The 18,053-nt window shown below is 41.7% G+C and overlaps 1 protein-coding gene across 2 annotated transcripts in view; it reads left to right on the top strand.

Annotated features, from left to right (window-relative positions):
* The window catches only part of LOC147887847 (uncharacterized), a 206,332-nt gene that overhangs the window by 142,977 nt on the left and 45,302 nt on the right, over positions 1–18,053 (top strand). For both annotated transcript variants that reach the window (XM_087393203.1, XM_087393204.1), the window contains exons 7-11: positions 1,198–1,272; positions 1,373–1,456; positions 1,635–1,696; positions 1,869–1,938; positions 4,169–4,244. In XM_087393203.1, coding sequence (XP_087249329.1) covers positions 1,198–1,272; positions 1,373–1,456; positions 1,635–1,696; positions 1,869–1,938; positions 4,169–4,244 — 367 coding nt within the window. The remainder of the gene's footprint in view (positions 1–1,197; positions 1,273–1,372; positions 1,457–1,634; positions 1,697–1,868; positions 1,939–4,168; positions 4,245–18,053) is intronic.

The raw sequence follows: 18,053 nt of genomic DNA, 5'->3' as shown, positions 1-18,053 counted from the left end.
TCGATCACCGAGAGATCACTTTCCTTGAAGGGTGCTGCTTACATGGTTATTGGCCTCACTAGTGTATCAAACAGCCATCCCTTCATCGATGGGTCCTGAAAGTGTGCCTGAAAACACGGTCTCTCTAGTTGGGCTAGGGCTCCTTGTCCTCTTGTAAGCCGTGCCGAGGCTGCATGAACCATCATGAGAACTGGTCCTGCGAAGACTACACTGAGATAAGTGTGTGACTGCATAATCTCCATCGGCTCTGCTTAGTAATGAAGCTGTGTCGATGAAGTACATGTCGTGAGGTGTTGAAAACATAACCTTGGTCTTGCCAAGGTTGATTGTGAAGTCTTGCGAAGTCTCTCTCTTTGCAAGCCACCTCCAGGGTCTCTAGATGTCTATGTAGGCCTGTTTTGCTAAAGAGGATATGAGGACTGCTCCATTTGTGTACAACAATATGGGTGTCATAAGGTCAGCAAGCAAGGATCCCTCCCCTCTCAGGAAATCAACGAAAGTCGTGATCTTATCAATGTAGAGCCCAAAGAGTGTCTGTGAGAGGGGGTGCCCTTGCTCCACTCGGATCATGCTCTCAATCCAATCTGAAACTGGCTGTTCTGCTTTGCCTGCGATGCACGGCCAGCTGGTTGCCCTGACTTTGACCCTAGAGCTGCTGCTGAATGACACCCCTTCGAGCTGCTACTATGCGATCCCCAAGCCTGGAGCTGAACCTCAACCTGCACCTGCTGGCTGTGTGCCCTAGGCACAGGCCTTTTCCTGGCGCCTCTGTGCGCTGTTGCAAGTGGCGGTAACTCTGTGCACTGCTGCAAGTGAAGAGGTGGGGAAGAGGGCGGACAGGAGAGAGGAAGGCGGGAGGGAGGTGGGAGGGATGGTGGATATACATATTTATAGATAGGGTGCTTGTTGTTTGGGCATGCAAGAGTTGACCTAGTGGTTCTTGAGTTTCTTACTGTCGCTGACTCGCACTTTTCTTGCCTTAAGGGATCTCTATGGAACAACCTTGCTCTTAGAGGTATGTATGGAGTTCAAAGTCCTTTTTCACCAAGTTAGAAAACTGATCTACATGGAGAATCATTACTGCATTCCCATATTTGTTTAACTTGTTGGTCTTATTGAAAGAGCATTTTTTAAAATGGTTTTACGTTAATGCTGATTCTATCTACCTTTATTTCTTCAACCTTAATTTCTTTGCAGGATCTTGCTCTTACATTGGAGAAGAATAATGGAGTTCAGAAATTGCAGCTAAATAGTACAAATATTGGTGATGAGGTGTGTGGCTGCTGATTTTATCGTTCGATTTTCATTAGAAAGGATTAATTAGTTTTATGTGATCTGTCCTGTTTGTACATTGAATGCTGCTGTGCTGCAGGGAGCCAAGGCACTTGCAGAGATGCTTAAAAAGAACTCACAGATCCATATTTTAGAGCTGAACAACAACTTAATTGAATACCCTGTGAGTCGGACATCTAAAATTGCATCTTCCCATTCCAATCTCCCTCTTCCACCTCTATCTATTAATCCACTCTATCATATTGGAGCGAACATCATTTTGAATGTGCTCTGGAAGCTTGTATGAGAATTCAACCTGCTGAGGTTTAATGTTGACGTTCTGATGTCTATCATGTCTGCAGGGATTTGCTGCTCTAGCAGAAGCCTTAACAGTGAATAATACACTTAGAGCCTTGCACTTGAAGTGAGTCTCAAAAGTTTGGCATTTTACAGATTTTATTTATATACATCTGAATTCAAAAATTTTCTCCCTACTCTGCAAGATGTATTACTGGGGACACTCCCACAAAAGATTATCCCATGGGTTGAATGATTGACTCCTCTGATTACATCTCTTTTGTTTTGAATTGATTCAGTGGCAATTATGGAGGTCCTCTAGGAGCTTCAGCACTCGCCAAGGGTCTGGAAGGGAACAAATCGTTGAGGGTAAGGGAGTGCAATGTCTATGATCTTTAGCTCTAGGTTAGTCAGTTTAGTCTAAAATGGGCCAAGTACCCAGGCAAAATTGATTTTCTATTGTTTTCTCTCTCTCAAAATTAATGACGGCGGAGGAGATCATGAGCACTATTGGGGTCAAACAAGGTTGTCCTTTGTCACCGACCTTGTTTGGCCTCTCCATAGATGAGCTTGAGACCTTTATATGGGACCCTAGGGGGATTGGTTGCCCTCTGGCCGGATCCTTGCTTCAGATACTTCTATATGTAGATGATGTGGTCATGCTATCTTCCTCAGTAGAGCGACTCTAGCGACACCCAGACACACTACATACTTTCTGTGAGGCGCGTGACTTGAAGTTTATCCTTGGTAAAACCAAGGTCATGATCTTCAACATCTCGGGCAACCATGCATAGAGATCATTTTACTTTGGATGGATTACTAGTGGAGGTAGTTTCATCCTACACCTACCTGAGGGTCTTGTTCTCTGGCTTGATCTTTACGATGTGACCAGCACCACAGGCTTGACTGAGCAGGAGGTATGCTGCGCTGGCCATACTCAAGCGACAATGCTTACACTCTCACTTTGAGGACCCTCGGACCAAGTCTCTCCTTCGGTTGGCTGGTTCGGCCCGCAGGTATGTATGGTAGCCCTTGTTGGGGGCTTGAGCTATCAGAGATGGAGTGGGCTCGAGTTGAGAGGCTTCATGGTCTCATGCTTTCACAGATGATCTGCAGTAAGCCTTCTGTTCCACATCAGATAGTTCTGGCTGAGTTCGGGGCATCCCCAGTATAGGTCAATGCAGCATTCCAGGTCATTATGTATCTCTTCTGCATTTGGCAAGATGGGTGTTGTACCACAGGGCGATATAGGCTTCCTTGGTTGGCTTTACACTCCTCCATGATACTGGCAGCTGAGGGGGACTAGAGGTGTTGGTATGACCATACTTGCAAATGGTTTGAGAGCCTTGGGCTCAATATAGATAGGTTACCCCCATTCCAGTAGTGTTGAGGCTCCCTCTATCTTGCTCACATATCACGAGGTGAACCGGGTCATCCAAGAGGATCTCCCACAGTTACACACATTCACTTGGTTGGCATCCCGTGAGCTCCCCGTGCTGCCTATGGATCTCAAAGAAGGGCTTCATTGACCCACGAGGATACACACTGATCCACCTCCCTTACTCCATGAGGATTTCGATCGGTAGTTCTAAGTCGCATCACACTGCCTCTGTATAGAGAGTGGTCGAGCGGAGGGCATACCTAGTGAGGGCCGCATTTGCATCTTGTGCGACTCCCGAGAGACCGAGTCAGAGGAGCATTTTTCTTTCAGGTGCACGGTATACTACTAGATCAAAGGTCGATAACACTGCCTTTTCAGAGATGGCTTTGGCTCCCTACCCAATTACCTATCTTATCCAGACTAGAGATGCTTGGCATCCTTCATTCATGAGGCCATATGACATAGGAAGCGGTTGATCAGGGCACAAAGAAGAGATCATGACACACATCGAGGCTTCACCGAGAGCATGATTACAGAGGTTTACCGAGCTAGAGTCAGACTCATTGGCACACTGAGGCACATATCATGCTAGGGGACCTTGCTTCCATGCTTACTAGACCCGATGCATGACCCACAAGAGTGAGTGTGGATCATCACACACATCGAGGCTTCACCCAAAGCATGATCACAGAGGTTTACGAGTAGGAATCATGGAGAAGATGGTCCCGGGGACCTGAGCCAAATTCAAACTCGTCGGCACACTGAGGCATAGATCACGCTAGGGGACCTTGCTTCCATGCCTACTAGACCTGATGCACAACCCATAAGAGTGAGTGTGGCGCTTGTGCAGAGTAGGGATACAGCCAAGAGACTTCAGCGAGCCGTACAATAGCCACCAGCGCCCTATCACAGGTTTTCTACAACCTCACATACCAACTCCCGTCTCCTAGAGCTGGCACTCTCATTGGCTTTCCCTCAGGTTGTTTTTCCTTTTGATGCCTGCGTTATGGATTATGGATTATGGATTTTGTATTTGTCTTGGGTGTTGATGCCCGTTTAGGGGCTCCACCCATCAGCTCATCATATCATTTCTCATAGACCCTTTTTGGTCTTGCAAAGACTTTTAACAAACTTTCTTTCTTTCTTTCTTTTTGCGGCTGTAACAAATGATGATTGCTGATAGTATATTTGTGACTAATATTTGTTGGTCCTTATCAGGAACTTCACTTGCATGGCAATGGCATAGGCAATGAGGGGGCTCGCACATTGATGTCAGGCTTGGTTGCTCATAAAGGTGTGTTTTTAACATGAGAGAGAGAGAGAGAGAGAGTCTATTAATGTCCACTGGAGTCCAAAAGGTCTAAGGGACAACAAGAAACCCTCTAGTACATTTGCCTTAGGGAGGGCGCATGGCAGTTCCCAAGGAGTGCAAAAGCAACCCCAATTTATTTAGAGTACCTACATAATAGTCACACAGAGAGAGAGAGAGAGAGAGAGAGAGAGAGAGAGAGAGAGAGAGATTTTATTCCAATTTTGTTGCTTGATTTGTTTATTTATTTTCCTTCTTCCTTTCATATTTATTTCTTGTTTCTTTCTCTTTTGTTTAATTGGCGTATTTTAGTAAGCACTAGGTTTTCCCAAGAGACTCCAGGGGTCTTTAGAAACCTAGTATAGCTGCTTATGCTTGGGCACTGATGACGACACAAGTGTTTCTTTGCTTGCTAAGTATGTCTACCTTTTTTTTTTCAAAATTTTTTTGTCAATAGTTGCCTTGTGCCATGCACGGAATTATGGAATGTTGAAGCACAGGGTGTAAGGAGCACTAAGTTTGTGACGAGTTTGGGTAATTGGATGTTGGTAGCCATCTGCGACCTTTAACATTTCTAAGAATAATTTTTATTCGGTCATGGCAGTTGTAATTCTAGGAAGGAAGAAATTAAGATATGTTTGAAAACCTGAGATCCATTCCAAATGATGCAACTATTTGTAAATTAGTCGATCTAATCAGTTCCCCATTTCTGAATATTCCAATTTTGAAAGTTTCTGTATTCAGATTGGACATAGATTCCAAGTTCTGTGCTCAAAACGTGCATAGGGTGTCTATATCATTGTGGTTTTCCTTTTTTAATCTTGTCTGTCACTACTTCACTCGGCCTACTAAGCAGGCACTCCTTGATTTCAAAATATGATTCCTGTAAAAGAGATAATAAATGAGGTTTAAATGAGTCACAACCTGCTATGGTAAGAAGGCAGCTTGATTTCAAAACTGATTCCTGTAAAAGAGAAAATAAATGAGGTTGGAACGAGTCACAATCTGCTATGGTTAGAAGGCGCTCAACACAGAGATGTATTGCATATGGCAGCAACCCATGATCTGAAGGGGATTCACAATGGCCTTTTTGTTAAGTTGAAATACAACAGCAGCCTGGCTTCAATTAAATATTTGCTCACTATCCATTGTTGCTAGATTTGAAGATGGATTGTTGTCTAAGGGAGTTTCATCCAAGAGAGTTAAGTAACGGGCATCGATGCAATTTGCTCTTTGGCATTCTTTTTAACTGTCACCAACAGTCACCATCTTAGCTGGCTTGATGTGAACTTCTCTTTCCCATTCTTCTTAGCTGTCACCTTACACTCTTACCTCCTTCACACAATGTCTCATTGCAAGCCCCCCATTGGGGTACCCTCTGCCTTTCATCCATGTTGCTAGCCTCCCTGCCTACCATGACACCCATTTCTTTCCTCTAATCGGCTAGTTTTTCTATTTTCCCTCAGCTTATTTTTCTCCATTCCTTCCTCTCTTCCATTTCTTCTCTCTTTTGTTCTCCTTGGCGTTTTCTTCCCCACTTTACGATTTGTTTTATAGTGTGCCTACTCTATATGCTTAATTGATTGGAAGCTTCTAGCATTAAGTGCAGCGTTCTTGGGCAAACTCAGATTTCCTTTGTTTAATTAGAGGAACTCAAAGTGGAGGCTCCATAAGAGGCCATTCTAGTTGGCAACATAATAGGATGTTACTGATCGTCAAGATGCCATTGGTCTAAGGTATAAATCTGAAATCCCTATGTCTGAAGTAGAGAAGCATGCAAAGAACTGGAGACCCATGCCATTCAGAGATAGGGAAGGGGACACAGTGTTATGAGATAGTGCAAAAATATACAAGTCTGACCAGCGTGGAGGTGCTGAAATGCTTGAGAACTGTTTTTTCAAATGATCCCGATTGTGGATTGTACTAGACCCAAACATAGGGGGCGGCTGTTATGGAGACCTCATGTAGTGTGGCACCGGCACTTGTCAAGAGCTCATCATTGATATTGAAAATTGTTGATCAAGATATGAAGTTGTTCTTGAGAAAGAGATGTATCACGTTTTCATCAGGATGGAATTCTCGCACATTGTGTGAGAAATGGTATGTTGTTCGGACTTGCAAGGAAGCAATTTGGAAGGTTAATATGCATGACGGTACATAGTGAAGCAAAATTTGTGCCTCAAAGACAGGGACCTTTAAATTTGCAATCCTGACGGTGATAAGAGAAAACAGGAGAATCACTGGACTGCCCTCAAGCAATCATAGCATAGCTCAAGTTTTTCCAATCTTCTTCACTCAAAAAATCTGCTCTCATTCAACCATCACATAGACAAGCCCACAGACATGGTAGGCAACCTTCTTCCTTTTAAAAAAGGTGGACAATTCTCACAATTACCAACTATAACTTCGAATTGAAAATGAGAAGAGACACCCACGGGATCAGTAATACAGTGTGGCACTCATGTAATGGAGCGTATGCACAGGTATTCAGAACACGTAAACATAAGGACAATCTCTCACACAATCTGACTGGAACACGATCACACCAACTCATAGACACTATGTCCCTATGGAAAAAGCCGAATCTCAAAATCTCAATCAGCCCATCCCTCCTAGCTGATGGCCTATACCCAACAAGCACCAATCCCAATTGAAATGACAACCTCAGGCCAGAGAATCTGCCACGAACACCCTTATCAGAACAATGAATTGTCAAATATGTAGAAAAACGAACCACAACTCAAAGGTGAGAAGCTCTCTGCGTCTGAATCAGGAACTAACCACGAACATCCTCATATCTCAGATCAGGTCGTACAAAATAGAGCCAGCTTCTACTCTCTTCATCAAACAAAAACCTGCAAATCTGTCATGAACTTGTGTTATCAGATAGACACAAGAGTGCGATAACGTGAAGGAGATCCCTTCATCTACTCCCCGTACTGCAACCAACTCATCACGTCACGGTAAAGAATCTTCAGCAATCACCAGCCAGCACCAAACTCAATATGAAATTTGAAAATCTTCAAGGAAAATCAGCCCATCCACACAGGCATATCTTCACATGACGCAGCACAAGATCACTCATGATCAAATCCGCAATAGACGATACAAGGAAGTTGACCAATTCCCTTAGGAAGATCTTCCGTAGACCATCACGCAGATCATCACAGCCACGTCGAGATACCCTTTTGAATTTTGATCCAAAGCTTCAGTGTTTTCTGATAGTCAATCATTTGCAGCAAAAATCCTTCTCTCCACTCCCTTCCTTCACACTCTTCCTCTCGACGATGTTAGGCTCTTCTCTTCATTTGCATGCTACTCCCTCTCCTTGAGACAGCCACGGATCCATCACCGTTTTGCAATCTTCCACCACATACTATGGCTGCTCCCCTCTTCCTCTGAGCGTTTCACCTGATCACGTAGCCAGCTCACATTTGCTGGCCACCTCACCTCATGCATTAAACCACTCTCTTTTGCCCTTCCCAAAAAACATATACCAAGCAATCAATACCCCACACATTCAATGCACATTCCTTCAAACCTACACACAGTAAAACTCATATTCATCCCCAGTTTTGGATACCGCCCATGACAATGAAAACCCAAAATCCAGTGAATAAATGAAAAAAATAATCCAGTCACACACCAAAACTTCGTCACATTGGATACCACAAATGCTGTGGATATGGTGCACCCACACTGCTTCTCATCATTTTCCATCGGCAAAAAAACATATTTTTATTTATCTTGAAATATATACAACCATTCATCATAGTTCCAGAAGTAGTCTCTGGTATCCCAAAACCGAGACCAAAACATAAAAGTGCATATCTAGGTGCCTACCCCTCATTATGTACAGTGCACAAGAGCTTAATACATTTTTTGACCTATCATATGTGCCCACACCCAAGACTGCAGACATTCATGTCTTGCAGCTCCGAGTCGAACATGTGCTTCAATTTCTGGTTTGTCTGCTACCATCACCACTGGTCCACACTGATTCTGACAACATATGTCTTCAATCGTAAACCATTAACCCGATTCGTATGCATCTTGCCATCTAAGTCTTCAAGCTGAAATGAGCCATTTGAGTACCTCTTCACCACACGGTACGGTCCTTCCCACCTGGTCACAAACTTTGTCTTGAATGTGAAGTCTAGCTTACTATCATAACGCAGCACTAAATCCCCTTCCTTGATCTCTTTATCCTTGTATCTCAGATTTACCTTTTGCTGGTTTTTCTACTGAGCCATTGCATGCTCTACAGCTTTCTGCCTATCCAGCTGAGCTTCCTGCATGCCAAGCAATTGATTCTGATAAGCTGTACTTGGCTTTTCTTCCATCTTCATCAGCATCTGGAGAGCTGGAATCTCTACGTCTAGTGGCAATAGTGCATCCTTCCCATAAATCAAATGAAAAGGTGAAAACTGAGTTCCTTCTTTTACTGCAATCCTGTATGCCCACAAAGCTGAAGGTAAAGCCAGATCCCAACTCTTCTCATGAGTCCTCATCATCTTAGCCATGATATTTGAAACTTCACCATTAAAATGCTCATTCATCGCATTACATTGGGGGTAATAAGGAGTAGCATATCTGTGTTTGATTTTCAGTTTATAAATTATCACAGAGAAAATCCATTAATTCACTCCTAAAGCAAGGTCCTCTGTCAGACACCAATTCTAAGGGCATGCCGTAATGACAACAGATATCCTCATACACAAACTTGCAAACTGATTTTGCATTTACTGCTCGTACTTCCATCCAGACAAATAATCAACAGTTGTGAGTAGATAACAGTTCCCTCTTGTAGTTATTGGCAGTGGACCAACAGTATTAATTCCCCACTTCTCAAAAATATTAAAATCAATTACTACATTTCTTAGTTTTGGATGCAAGATCCTCTTTCCCATTTGTTGACACTGAGAACAAGACATACACCAATGTCTTATATCTCTCTGTAAGGACGGCCAAACATAGCCTTCTGTCAAAATCTTCCTCAACATGATCTTAAAGGCGAAATGGCCACCACAGATGCCTTTATGATTTGCTTCCAGTATATGCTGGATCTCCACGCCAAGGTACTCTTCTGAGTACTAGGTCAGCTCCCTTCATGTATAAAACATCACCAATCAAACAATAAGGCTGACTTGTCGTCACGAACCTATATCTCTTTTGTTTGGGAACTTCTTCAGAAACTTTTCCAGACAACAAAAAAATTTCCACCAAAGCCAAGAATTCCCTACCCCTATAAAGAGGTTCCTGTACTCTTACTGCTTGCACGTGAACCTCATCTAGCCTTGGGCAGCATTATGAGCATCTAAATTTTGACTTCTCTCTATATGATGCAAGCTCCAGGCTTCAAGCTGTCTCAACTGCTTCCTAATGACATTCACTCAGCTCCTTAAATGCAAATGCTTTGTCTTCCACACTCCCAAGATTTGCTTGACAACTATTAATGCATCACCCTTGATCATTAATCTCTTGATTCCCATGTTGATACATACCTTCAAGCCTTCATATATTCTGCTTCATTATTACTGCATGCCTTAAGCTGAATACCCAATTTATGAATCTGCCTCCCATCTGGATCATGCACAACAACACTTCATCAATATTGGTGTACCAAGCTCTTGCACATGTTTAGATCATCAATTGATTTCTCCGATTTGCATACCAGATATTGTTTTTCTTTTACCTCAAACCCTGGTGGTTGTTACATGTACACCTCTTCCTCTAGATCTTCAGTAAAAAAAGCTAACTTGACATCCCTTTGTGCATGTAGCTGACAACAGCATATGATTGTCTTCATTCGAATCACTAGCACATAAGTTTCATTGAAGTCTACCCCTCCTTGCTGATAGTCATCTTTTGCAACCACCCTTGTTTTTTATCTTTCAATTGTGCCATCTGAATTTAGTCAGACTTCATAGAGAAATCGGCAACCAACAATGTTTTTATTCAGTGGCAATTCTATAACTTTCTGTGACTTATAATTCAGTATGCTGTTATAATCTTTCTCCATGGCTTGCACTTGGTTGCTTCCACCGTTCTTTGACATTTGGTAATACAAAACCTAACCTCGATGTCTAGCTCTCTTGTCTTTCACAAAATACTTTGCTTCATCCACTAATTTTCTCATCCATTTCAATTGTGGCTTGAAAGTAGCTAAAAACTGATTACCTTTTCTCCATTAAGAAAAAGTCCATCTTTCATTTGATTTATAGGTTTCAACTCAATGATTGAGAGACATATTCAAAGTTGTTTGATCTCTATAGATCTTGAAAGAATCTCCTATTTGTTCAAATACATCATCCAATTTTTCTACCTCTATTAAGGGATTGGTTTTAAAATCCAAAATACATGCTCCTAATCTTAATAACACATGCTTGGTTTTGGCATTTTCTCTATAAAACACCTTTCTAGCTGTCATATTGTACAACTTACATGCTATTTTCTCATCTCTATATCCAATGAATATACAACTTTCAATTTCTTTACTTTTGATATGCTCATCATGGACTTGATTTCCACCCATGCATGTTTTGCATCACACCTTTGCTTGCATGTGTTGGTTGGTGACCGGTTGATCCCTCTATGAAAAAAATTTGTCAAACTCTTCATTGCGGTTGATCACATATACAACTATAATTGCTCCCTCTGTGACAAAAATTTGCCAAACTCTTCATTTGCCTACATACATTGAGCACTTTCAAAAATCATTGCTCTTGCGAAATTCTACAATTTTTGTGATATATTCTCTTCAATTTTACTACTTAAACACTATAGTTTTCTTCTTGTCCGAAAATTTACATTTGCACACTTGTGCTGGAGAGAATGGGCTGGAATATTTGAACAATCGCGTCAGCATTGACAGTGGATAAAGGCAACCATTTCCGTACATTTTTTTTGGGTTGAGTGCTGAAGGTCATGGTTTGGTTCGTACGATGCTTTCCAGGCTCATGGAGAGTTGGTGCGGGTTGATGGATTACACGAAGCATGAATGGGCTTTGACGCCAACGTACCAACAGCCACATGATGTCGCTCTACACTGAGCACTAATGCTTTTCAGCTTCCCGTGTGTATTGAGAGAGTCTGGCCATGTGTAAGCTTGGTGTGACGTCGATGCTTCTGTGGAGGGCTGATCACCACAAGTTGTACGAAGGTCTTGGCTTGGAGGCTGGTCGTGCGTCACACGTTGATAGGTCAAAAAATGTAGTAAGCTCTTGTGCACTGTACATAATGAGGGGTATGCACATAGATATGCACTTTTATGTTTTGGTCTGGGTTTTGGGATACTACTTCTGGACTATGATGAATGGTTGTATATATTTCAAGATTAATAAAAATATGTTTTTTTGCAGTGGCACATGGAAAATGATGAGAAGCAGTGTGGGTGCACCACATCCAAAGCATTTGTGGTATCCAATGTGACTAGATGATTTTGTTCATTTATTCACACTAGATTTTGGGTTTTCATTGTCATGAGTGGTATCCAAAATTGGGGATGAATATGAGTTTTACTGTGTGTCAGGATTGGGTCAAAAATTGTGGTTGGTTGTGAGTTTTTTTGGGTTTGAAGGAATGTGCATTGAATGTGTGGGGTATTAATTGCTTGGTGTATGTTTTTTAGGAAAGGGAAAAGAGAGTGGTTTAATGCATGAGGTGAGGTGGCCAGCAAATGTGGGAGTTATGCATGGATGTGCAAGCTGGCTACGTGATTAGTTGAAACGCTCAGAGGAAGAGGGGAGCTGCCACCATAGGTACATGGTGGAAGATTGCTAGAGTTTCCAGAACGGTGATGGATTTGTGGCTGCCTCAAGGAGAGGGGTTAGCATGCAAATGAAGAGAAGAGCCTAACATTGTCAAGAGGAAGAGTGTGAAGGAAGGGAGTGGAGAGAAGCATTCCAGCGGGACCTATTTTGTCTTGATTGATGATTGTCCTAAGGGAACTGGGCTCTCTTCGTGGAGTAGCGGGAGACTGCTGCAAATGATCGACGATCAGAAAACACTGTCTTGCCCTCAATGGGAGGCTTGGCATAAAGTGAAGGGACTTTGTGAGGCATATATTGATGGGGGAGCCCAAATATGTGTCATGACTTAGGCATGTGCTGAGAATTAGGATTGAAGATCTCTTCTCCTTCAAGGTATTGGATTCGGATGGCTAACCATGCAAAAGTCAAGACTTTGGGAATTGTGGCTGAATTGGATGTTGAAGCTTTTAAGGTGCATTGATGGATTTCCATGTGATGCCAGCTGGTTTAGGGGCTTATCCTCTTATTCTTGGAAGACCTTGGTTACACAGGGTAGGAGCAATTCAAGATTGGAAAAATGGGGTGATTGCTGTTCATGCTCTTTCAGGTGAGAGAATAGTAGGGCAGAAATTTCTGATCCAAACGAGGGGGAGGAACAGGGTAGTGAAAGTGATTCCAACAGTAAAGAAGAAAGCAGCTTTACATCAGAAAGTGATGATGTTGATGTGGCTTTTATTGGTGGAGTAGAAAATCTGCAAATAGAACATAATGAGATACCTGAAATGAGTGAAGAAGGGGAGGATAGAGGTGAAGTAATGGAGCAGTTCATGCAGCCCAACAATTCTCAAGAATCAATGCAAGAAAAGGTGGAGCAGACTCTAAAAACCAATCTCACTGCAAAGGAGAAAAAGGAGCATTGTGCTATGCTCAGCAAATATCCAAATTTGTTCATTACTTCATATGAACAGATAAGAGGATTCAAAGGTAAGCCATGAATTCAGCTTAAGGAGAATGCAAGGCCGATATTTCAAATGAGTCCTGAGCAGACAGAAGTCCTGCGGCTGGAAATAATTAAGTTGTTGAGGGCTAATATCATCTATCTTGTAGAGTTCTCTGATTGGGCCAGTCCTGTGGTGATAGTACCCAAAAAGAGTGGCAAGTGGAGGGGGTGTGTGGACTTCAAGACCTTGAATGCAGTAAAACGAAGAGGAATCATTATCCCTTGCCTCATTTAGATGATATTCCTGATAGCATGGCTGGGCATGTTTATGTGATGGCTATTCAGGCTATTTTCAGATTGGTATTGCACCGGAGGATAAGGAGAAGACCACATTTATCACTCCATGGGGCTGTTTTAGATACAGAAGGATGTGTTTTGGCCTTTCAAATGCTCCCTCTCATTATCAAGAAAATTCAGATGCAGTGTTAGCACTGTTCCTGGATAAATTTTGTAAAGTTTTTATTGATGATATATGTGAGATAAGTGTTATCTGGCAAGGACAAGAATGAAAGTGTTGGGTCATATTGTTTCTGAGCAGGGGATTGAACTTAACCCAAGTAAAAATCAAGGCGTTGATTATGCTTGATGCGCCCGCAAACACTAAACAGTTACACACTTTTTGCAAAAGGTGAAATACTTGTCTGTATTTGAAGCAATGAAGGAGATGCTCGGTCATATTTCAAGTGTGAAGGTACCAGACTTTACAAAAACTTTTTATGTGAATCCTTCGATGGGTCTCGATGTTATTGGGGCTATACTTTTACAGCAAGGAGAGGGCTCAAGGTATATGAGGCCAGTTTATTATGCAAGCAGGGTAAAAAGTGAGGCTGAAAGAGAATACACAGCAGCTCAATTGATTCTGGCCAGCTTGGTTTATGCTTGTAGAAGGTTTCTTTCCTATCTGTTGTCTCAAACATTTGTGGTTCTCAATAATTTCTCTTTACTTCCTCATTTGTTGAATAGCACCCACCTCTCAAGAAGCATGATTAAGTGGATTACTGAACTTCAGGAGTTTTCATTTACTTTTCTTGTTGAAGACTCTACCAGGGCTACACTGGCTGATTTGCTCACTTACAAAGAAAGTCCGATTCTGGTGAAGGAAGTTGAGGAGCATACTGCAAAGGAGGAAGAGCAGCCATTAGAGAATGCATATACCCTGTTTTTTTATGGGTCTTTTAAGAAGAGCTTGAATAAAGCTCAGAAGATTCATCTGTAACAACCGCCAGGTTTTAAGGTGAGGGAAACAACATTTGGTATGCAAATCGAAGAAATCAATTGATGATCTAAAACAAGCTCAAAAGCTTGGTACACCAATATTGATGAATACTTTATATCAGAAGAATTAGTTAGGAGTGAAGATGATTATGGGTTATACACTTTGAATCAAGATGGAAATATCACAATTATTGTAGTTTATGTTGATAACCTATATAGTAACAGTTTGGAGATAAATGGTAAAGCTAAAAGAAAATCTGTATGCATTTTGGTATGAGAGTTTTGGAAGAAATGTACTACGTTCTTGGCATTAAGATTGATAGGACAAAAGATAAGATCCTTCTCGATCAAAGGGGATACATTTATAAAGTGCTCGAGCAGTTTGAGATGAGAAATTACAAACCTATAAGCACTCCAAGCGAAATAGGTAAGAATATCTTCAAGGTTGAAAATAAACATTTTCTAGATGCTACATATGATTGCCTTGGCAAGTTGTTTTATTTGATTATAGCAAGCAGACCTGATATTAGTTATGCAACAGGCTTGGTCAGTCAGTTTATGTCAGAGCATCATTGGATAGTTGATAAGATGATATTCAGGCATCTCCATCAACTTAGTTATTTGAGAGATGCAGTTAGAAACCACACCTCATTAGATTCTGTGATGCAAATCGGGGGGATGTAAAGAGGCAAAGGCAACCAGTGGTTATACAGTCAGCATTGTATAACATGTTCAAGAAAGAAGCAGAATACAATTGCTTTGTGAACAACAAAAGCATATACATTGCTATATCCAAATGCATTTTTGAAGCAAGATGATTAAGAAGGCTTCTATGTGAACTTGGACCAATCGAAGAGAACCTACTATGATGTTTTTTCATAGCAACAGTGCAACTGCTTTAGCAAATAGTCTGAAAGACCATGGAAATATGAAGCATATTGATATCTTTTATTTTGCCACTGAGCATCAAACCCAGAAGGGATATTTATGCCCATGTGTCATACGCAATGCTGGTATGATCTCTCAGTATTTAGAAATTTCCTCAATGCTCGAGAGGAGCACATCAACTTTATCATCTTTCCCTACAGCGGCCTTCAGAGACTAGCAAGCTGAGTGACAAGGGATTCCATAAGATTCAAGTGAGCAAGAAGAGAGTCTTCATGCTTCATTTGCAGCTTGAAGAATTCCTGTCTTAGAAATACTTTTGAATTGATGATTTTGTTGCCGAACAATTTTTCAAACTTAGCCCATAAGTCATGAGCAGTGGAATCAAAATCAAAATGATGAATAACTGTCCATCACCCAACCCCAAACCAATGAGAGAAAGAGCTTTGTCATTCAGATTCTCCCAATGTGCAATTTTCTTTTCATCTAATGGTGCATGTAGGGAAGTTCTTACTAGAAAACTTCTCGAACGAAATGGTAGTTGATTTGGAAGATTCCATTGCTGGAAAAGAGTAGAAATGCAAGTGTAACTATGGAAAGATCACCTTGGTAAGTTCTTCATGAGCTGCAGCAGGTTTGGAACTTCTTCATGGCAGACAGAAGTAGAAGGACAGAAACTGTGAAATCAGCAGCACATGCTGGAACTGTCTGTACTGTATGGAACTGTTCGTACAATATGTACGAGAACTGGACGGCAGGCTGTACGGCCCTGGTGCAATATGGATCAGTCCGTAGGGTTCGTACGGCTTGTTCACAGCAGGCTGGAGCAGTTGGGGCGAGGCTTTTAAAGCAGTGGATGGCGATGCAAAAGAAGCGGCCCTTGGCGAGGCATTTCGGGCTGAAGAAGGGGTAGTTGCTGGTGAGGTAAATCAGCTCCCGTTGATGAGGCTTGGGTAGGAGGAGAAGAGAGCTCAAGGAAGGAGAGAAGAGGGCAGCCTTCCAAGGAGGAGGAGGCAGAGTAGCTTCATTGGACTCCCTCACCTCAACCTCTTGGAAGGGAAAGGGAAAGAGAGAGCAGGGTTAGGAACATGGCTCTGATACCACATGAAGGAACATGTAGCAAGCTATCTCTAGGAAGGAAAAGGAAAGATTGCTAGCATAATGGAAATGAACTCAAATGGAAGTAGGCAATAGCAATGAACCAAAATACTCACATGTAGATAGCTTGATGTTGACTGGCATGAAAAGACTCAAAACAAGTACAACACTATTTAGTGTGAGCCTCTAGACTCTAGAAAGTCACAATGCATATGGGATAATCTCCCATATGACACGTGGCATTGTCTAGGACTCACTAGACTATAAAATAAGTCCTAGGGACCTAGGACACACAAATTCATTCACTTTGACTTCATATTCTAACACACTGAATAACCTTGGTCACTCAGTCAAGTTCCCAGTACTCTTCTTCATCAAATCTAAGGAATGGGAAGCACAATGAGTCCACACAATGGTTTGATGCTTTTTCTTTTATAGATCTTTCCATTGCTTTGCAATTTGAGCCCTTGTATATCACTATGTGTACAACATTTTAGCCTTCAAACCTCTTTGATATCTGCCTTATTGTTCTAGCACTTCCACTTTCTTGTAATATAAATACCTTCGGCTGAGGCATCTACCACTTGCTAGAATGTATTCCCAGCATAATTGCATAGCAAAGTATTTATCATGCATATCCTTGTGTGTCCCTTCAATCTGTGACAAACCAGATTGGCTGCCGTGCTGCCTGTAATCCTTTTAGCTTTACATTAGTATCTAATTTTGATGTTGCTACCTTGTAGTTGCATGAGCCCTGAGAATTGCAAGGAGTGAGGCCAATTGTTGCTGTTGCAACTACAGATACAAGTGAATTTAGAACTTCTAGGCAGGATGCAAGCAATGTTAAAGGCAGCTGACATGAGTAAAAAGACCTCTTCTCTGCAATGTATGCCTCTTGCTTTGCACAAGATCCCAAACTCACTGAATTCTATTATTGCGGGTAATAATAAAATTTCATTTCATTATTTTTCTGTCCTGAAACTAATATTCAGTGCTTCTTCCCTCAAACACGTTTTTGAACACGCGCTTTATTGCTTGCTGCTATAGCTGCATAGAATATTCTCCTTGAGTTCAACTCTTGCTGATTCGACTCTTCAGGTGTCATGGTGCACTCTCAAGCTCATTTTATCTGGATCTCTTGTGCGACTCTTGCTAACATATTTTACATATTCTCTTGTTAGTTTCAGCTTTCAAATGTCTCCAATTGGTTGCTAATGCTCGAGCACCTTGCTAGTGTTTGTGCCTTCTACTACATATATTTGTGCCACTTTTTACTACTTACTTCCTAAAGCTCATCTATTCGTTCCAACTTTACCATGGTGGCACCCTTAGCAAACCTCTGAAGCTGTACTATTTTACAATTCTTGCTAGTCATTAATGTGCTCTCTCAGGTGTACGTTAATAACTACTGCCTGAAATGTCTTGTTCTTGTATTCTATATGTCTTCACATTGCCAGTCATAGAGAGTATTTGCTGCCATTTGCTGTTACGAGCCCCTCTTCTTCCTTGCTTAAGGCATTCCTAGGAATGTATACTCGCTTTTTTCTATGTTCTTAAGGTATGATTAATGCCTTGCACTTTGCACTGTTGAGGCAAAATGAATTCTGCATTGCTCTTAGTATTGCCAGTGCTAAGCTATGCCTCTGGCATGAATTTTTTTAGTATGATAGATATGTTTGTGTGAAAGTTAACGCTGTAGAGTGGCTGCCCTGCAAGGGTTTCTCCAAATTACAACAATTTTCAAATGCTTAATAGAAATAATTGTCAATGCTTCTTGTTTCTTATACTATTGATGCCTGTCCAAGGGTCATGCATGCTGGTAGTCTGAATTATTTTGCTGTATGG

Source organism: Dipteris shenzhenensis, chromosome 22 (assembly GCF_047967505.1).
Source record: "Dipteris shenzhenensis isolate YYH24624 ecotype China chromosome 22, Dip_SZ_1.0, whole genome shotgun sequence".
In the NCBI taxonomy this organism is placed as follows: Eukaryota; Viridiplantae; Streptophyta; class Polypodiopsida; order Gleicheniales; family Dipteridaceae; genus Dipteris; species Dipteris shenzhenensis.
The sequence above is the reverse complement of the archived record's forward strand: the minus strand, read 5'-3'. Positions and strand labels throughout refer to the sequence as shown.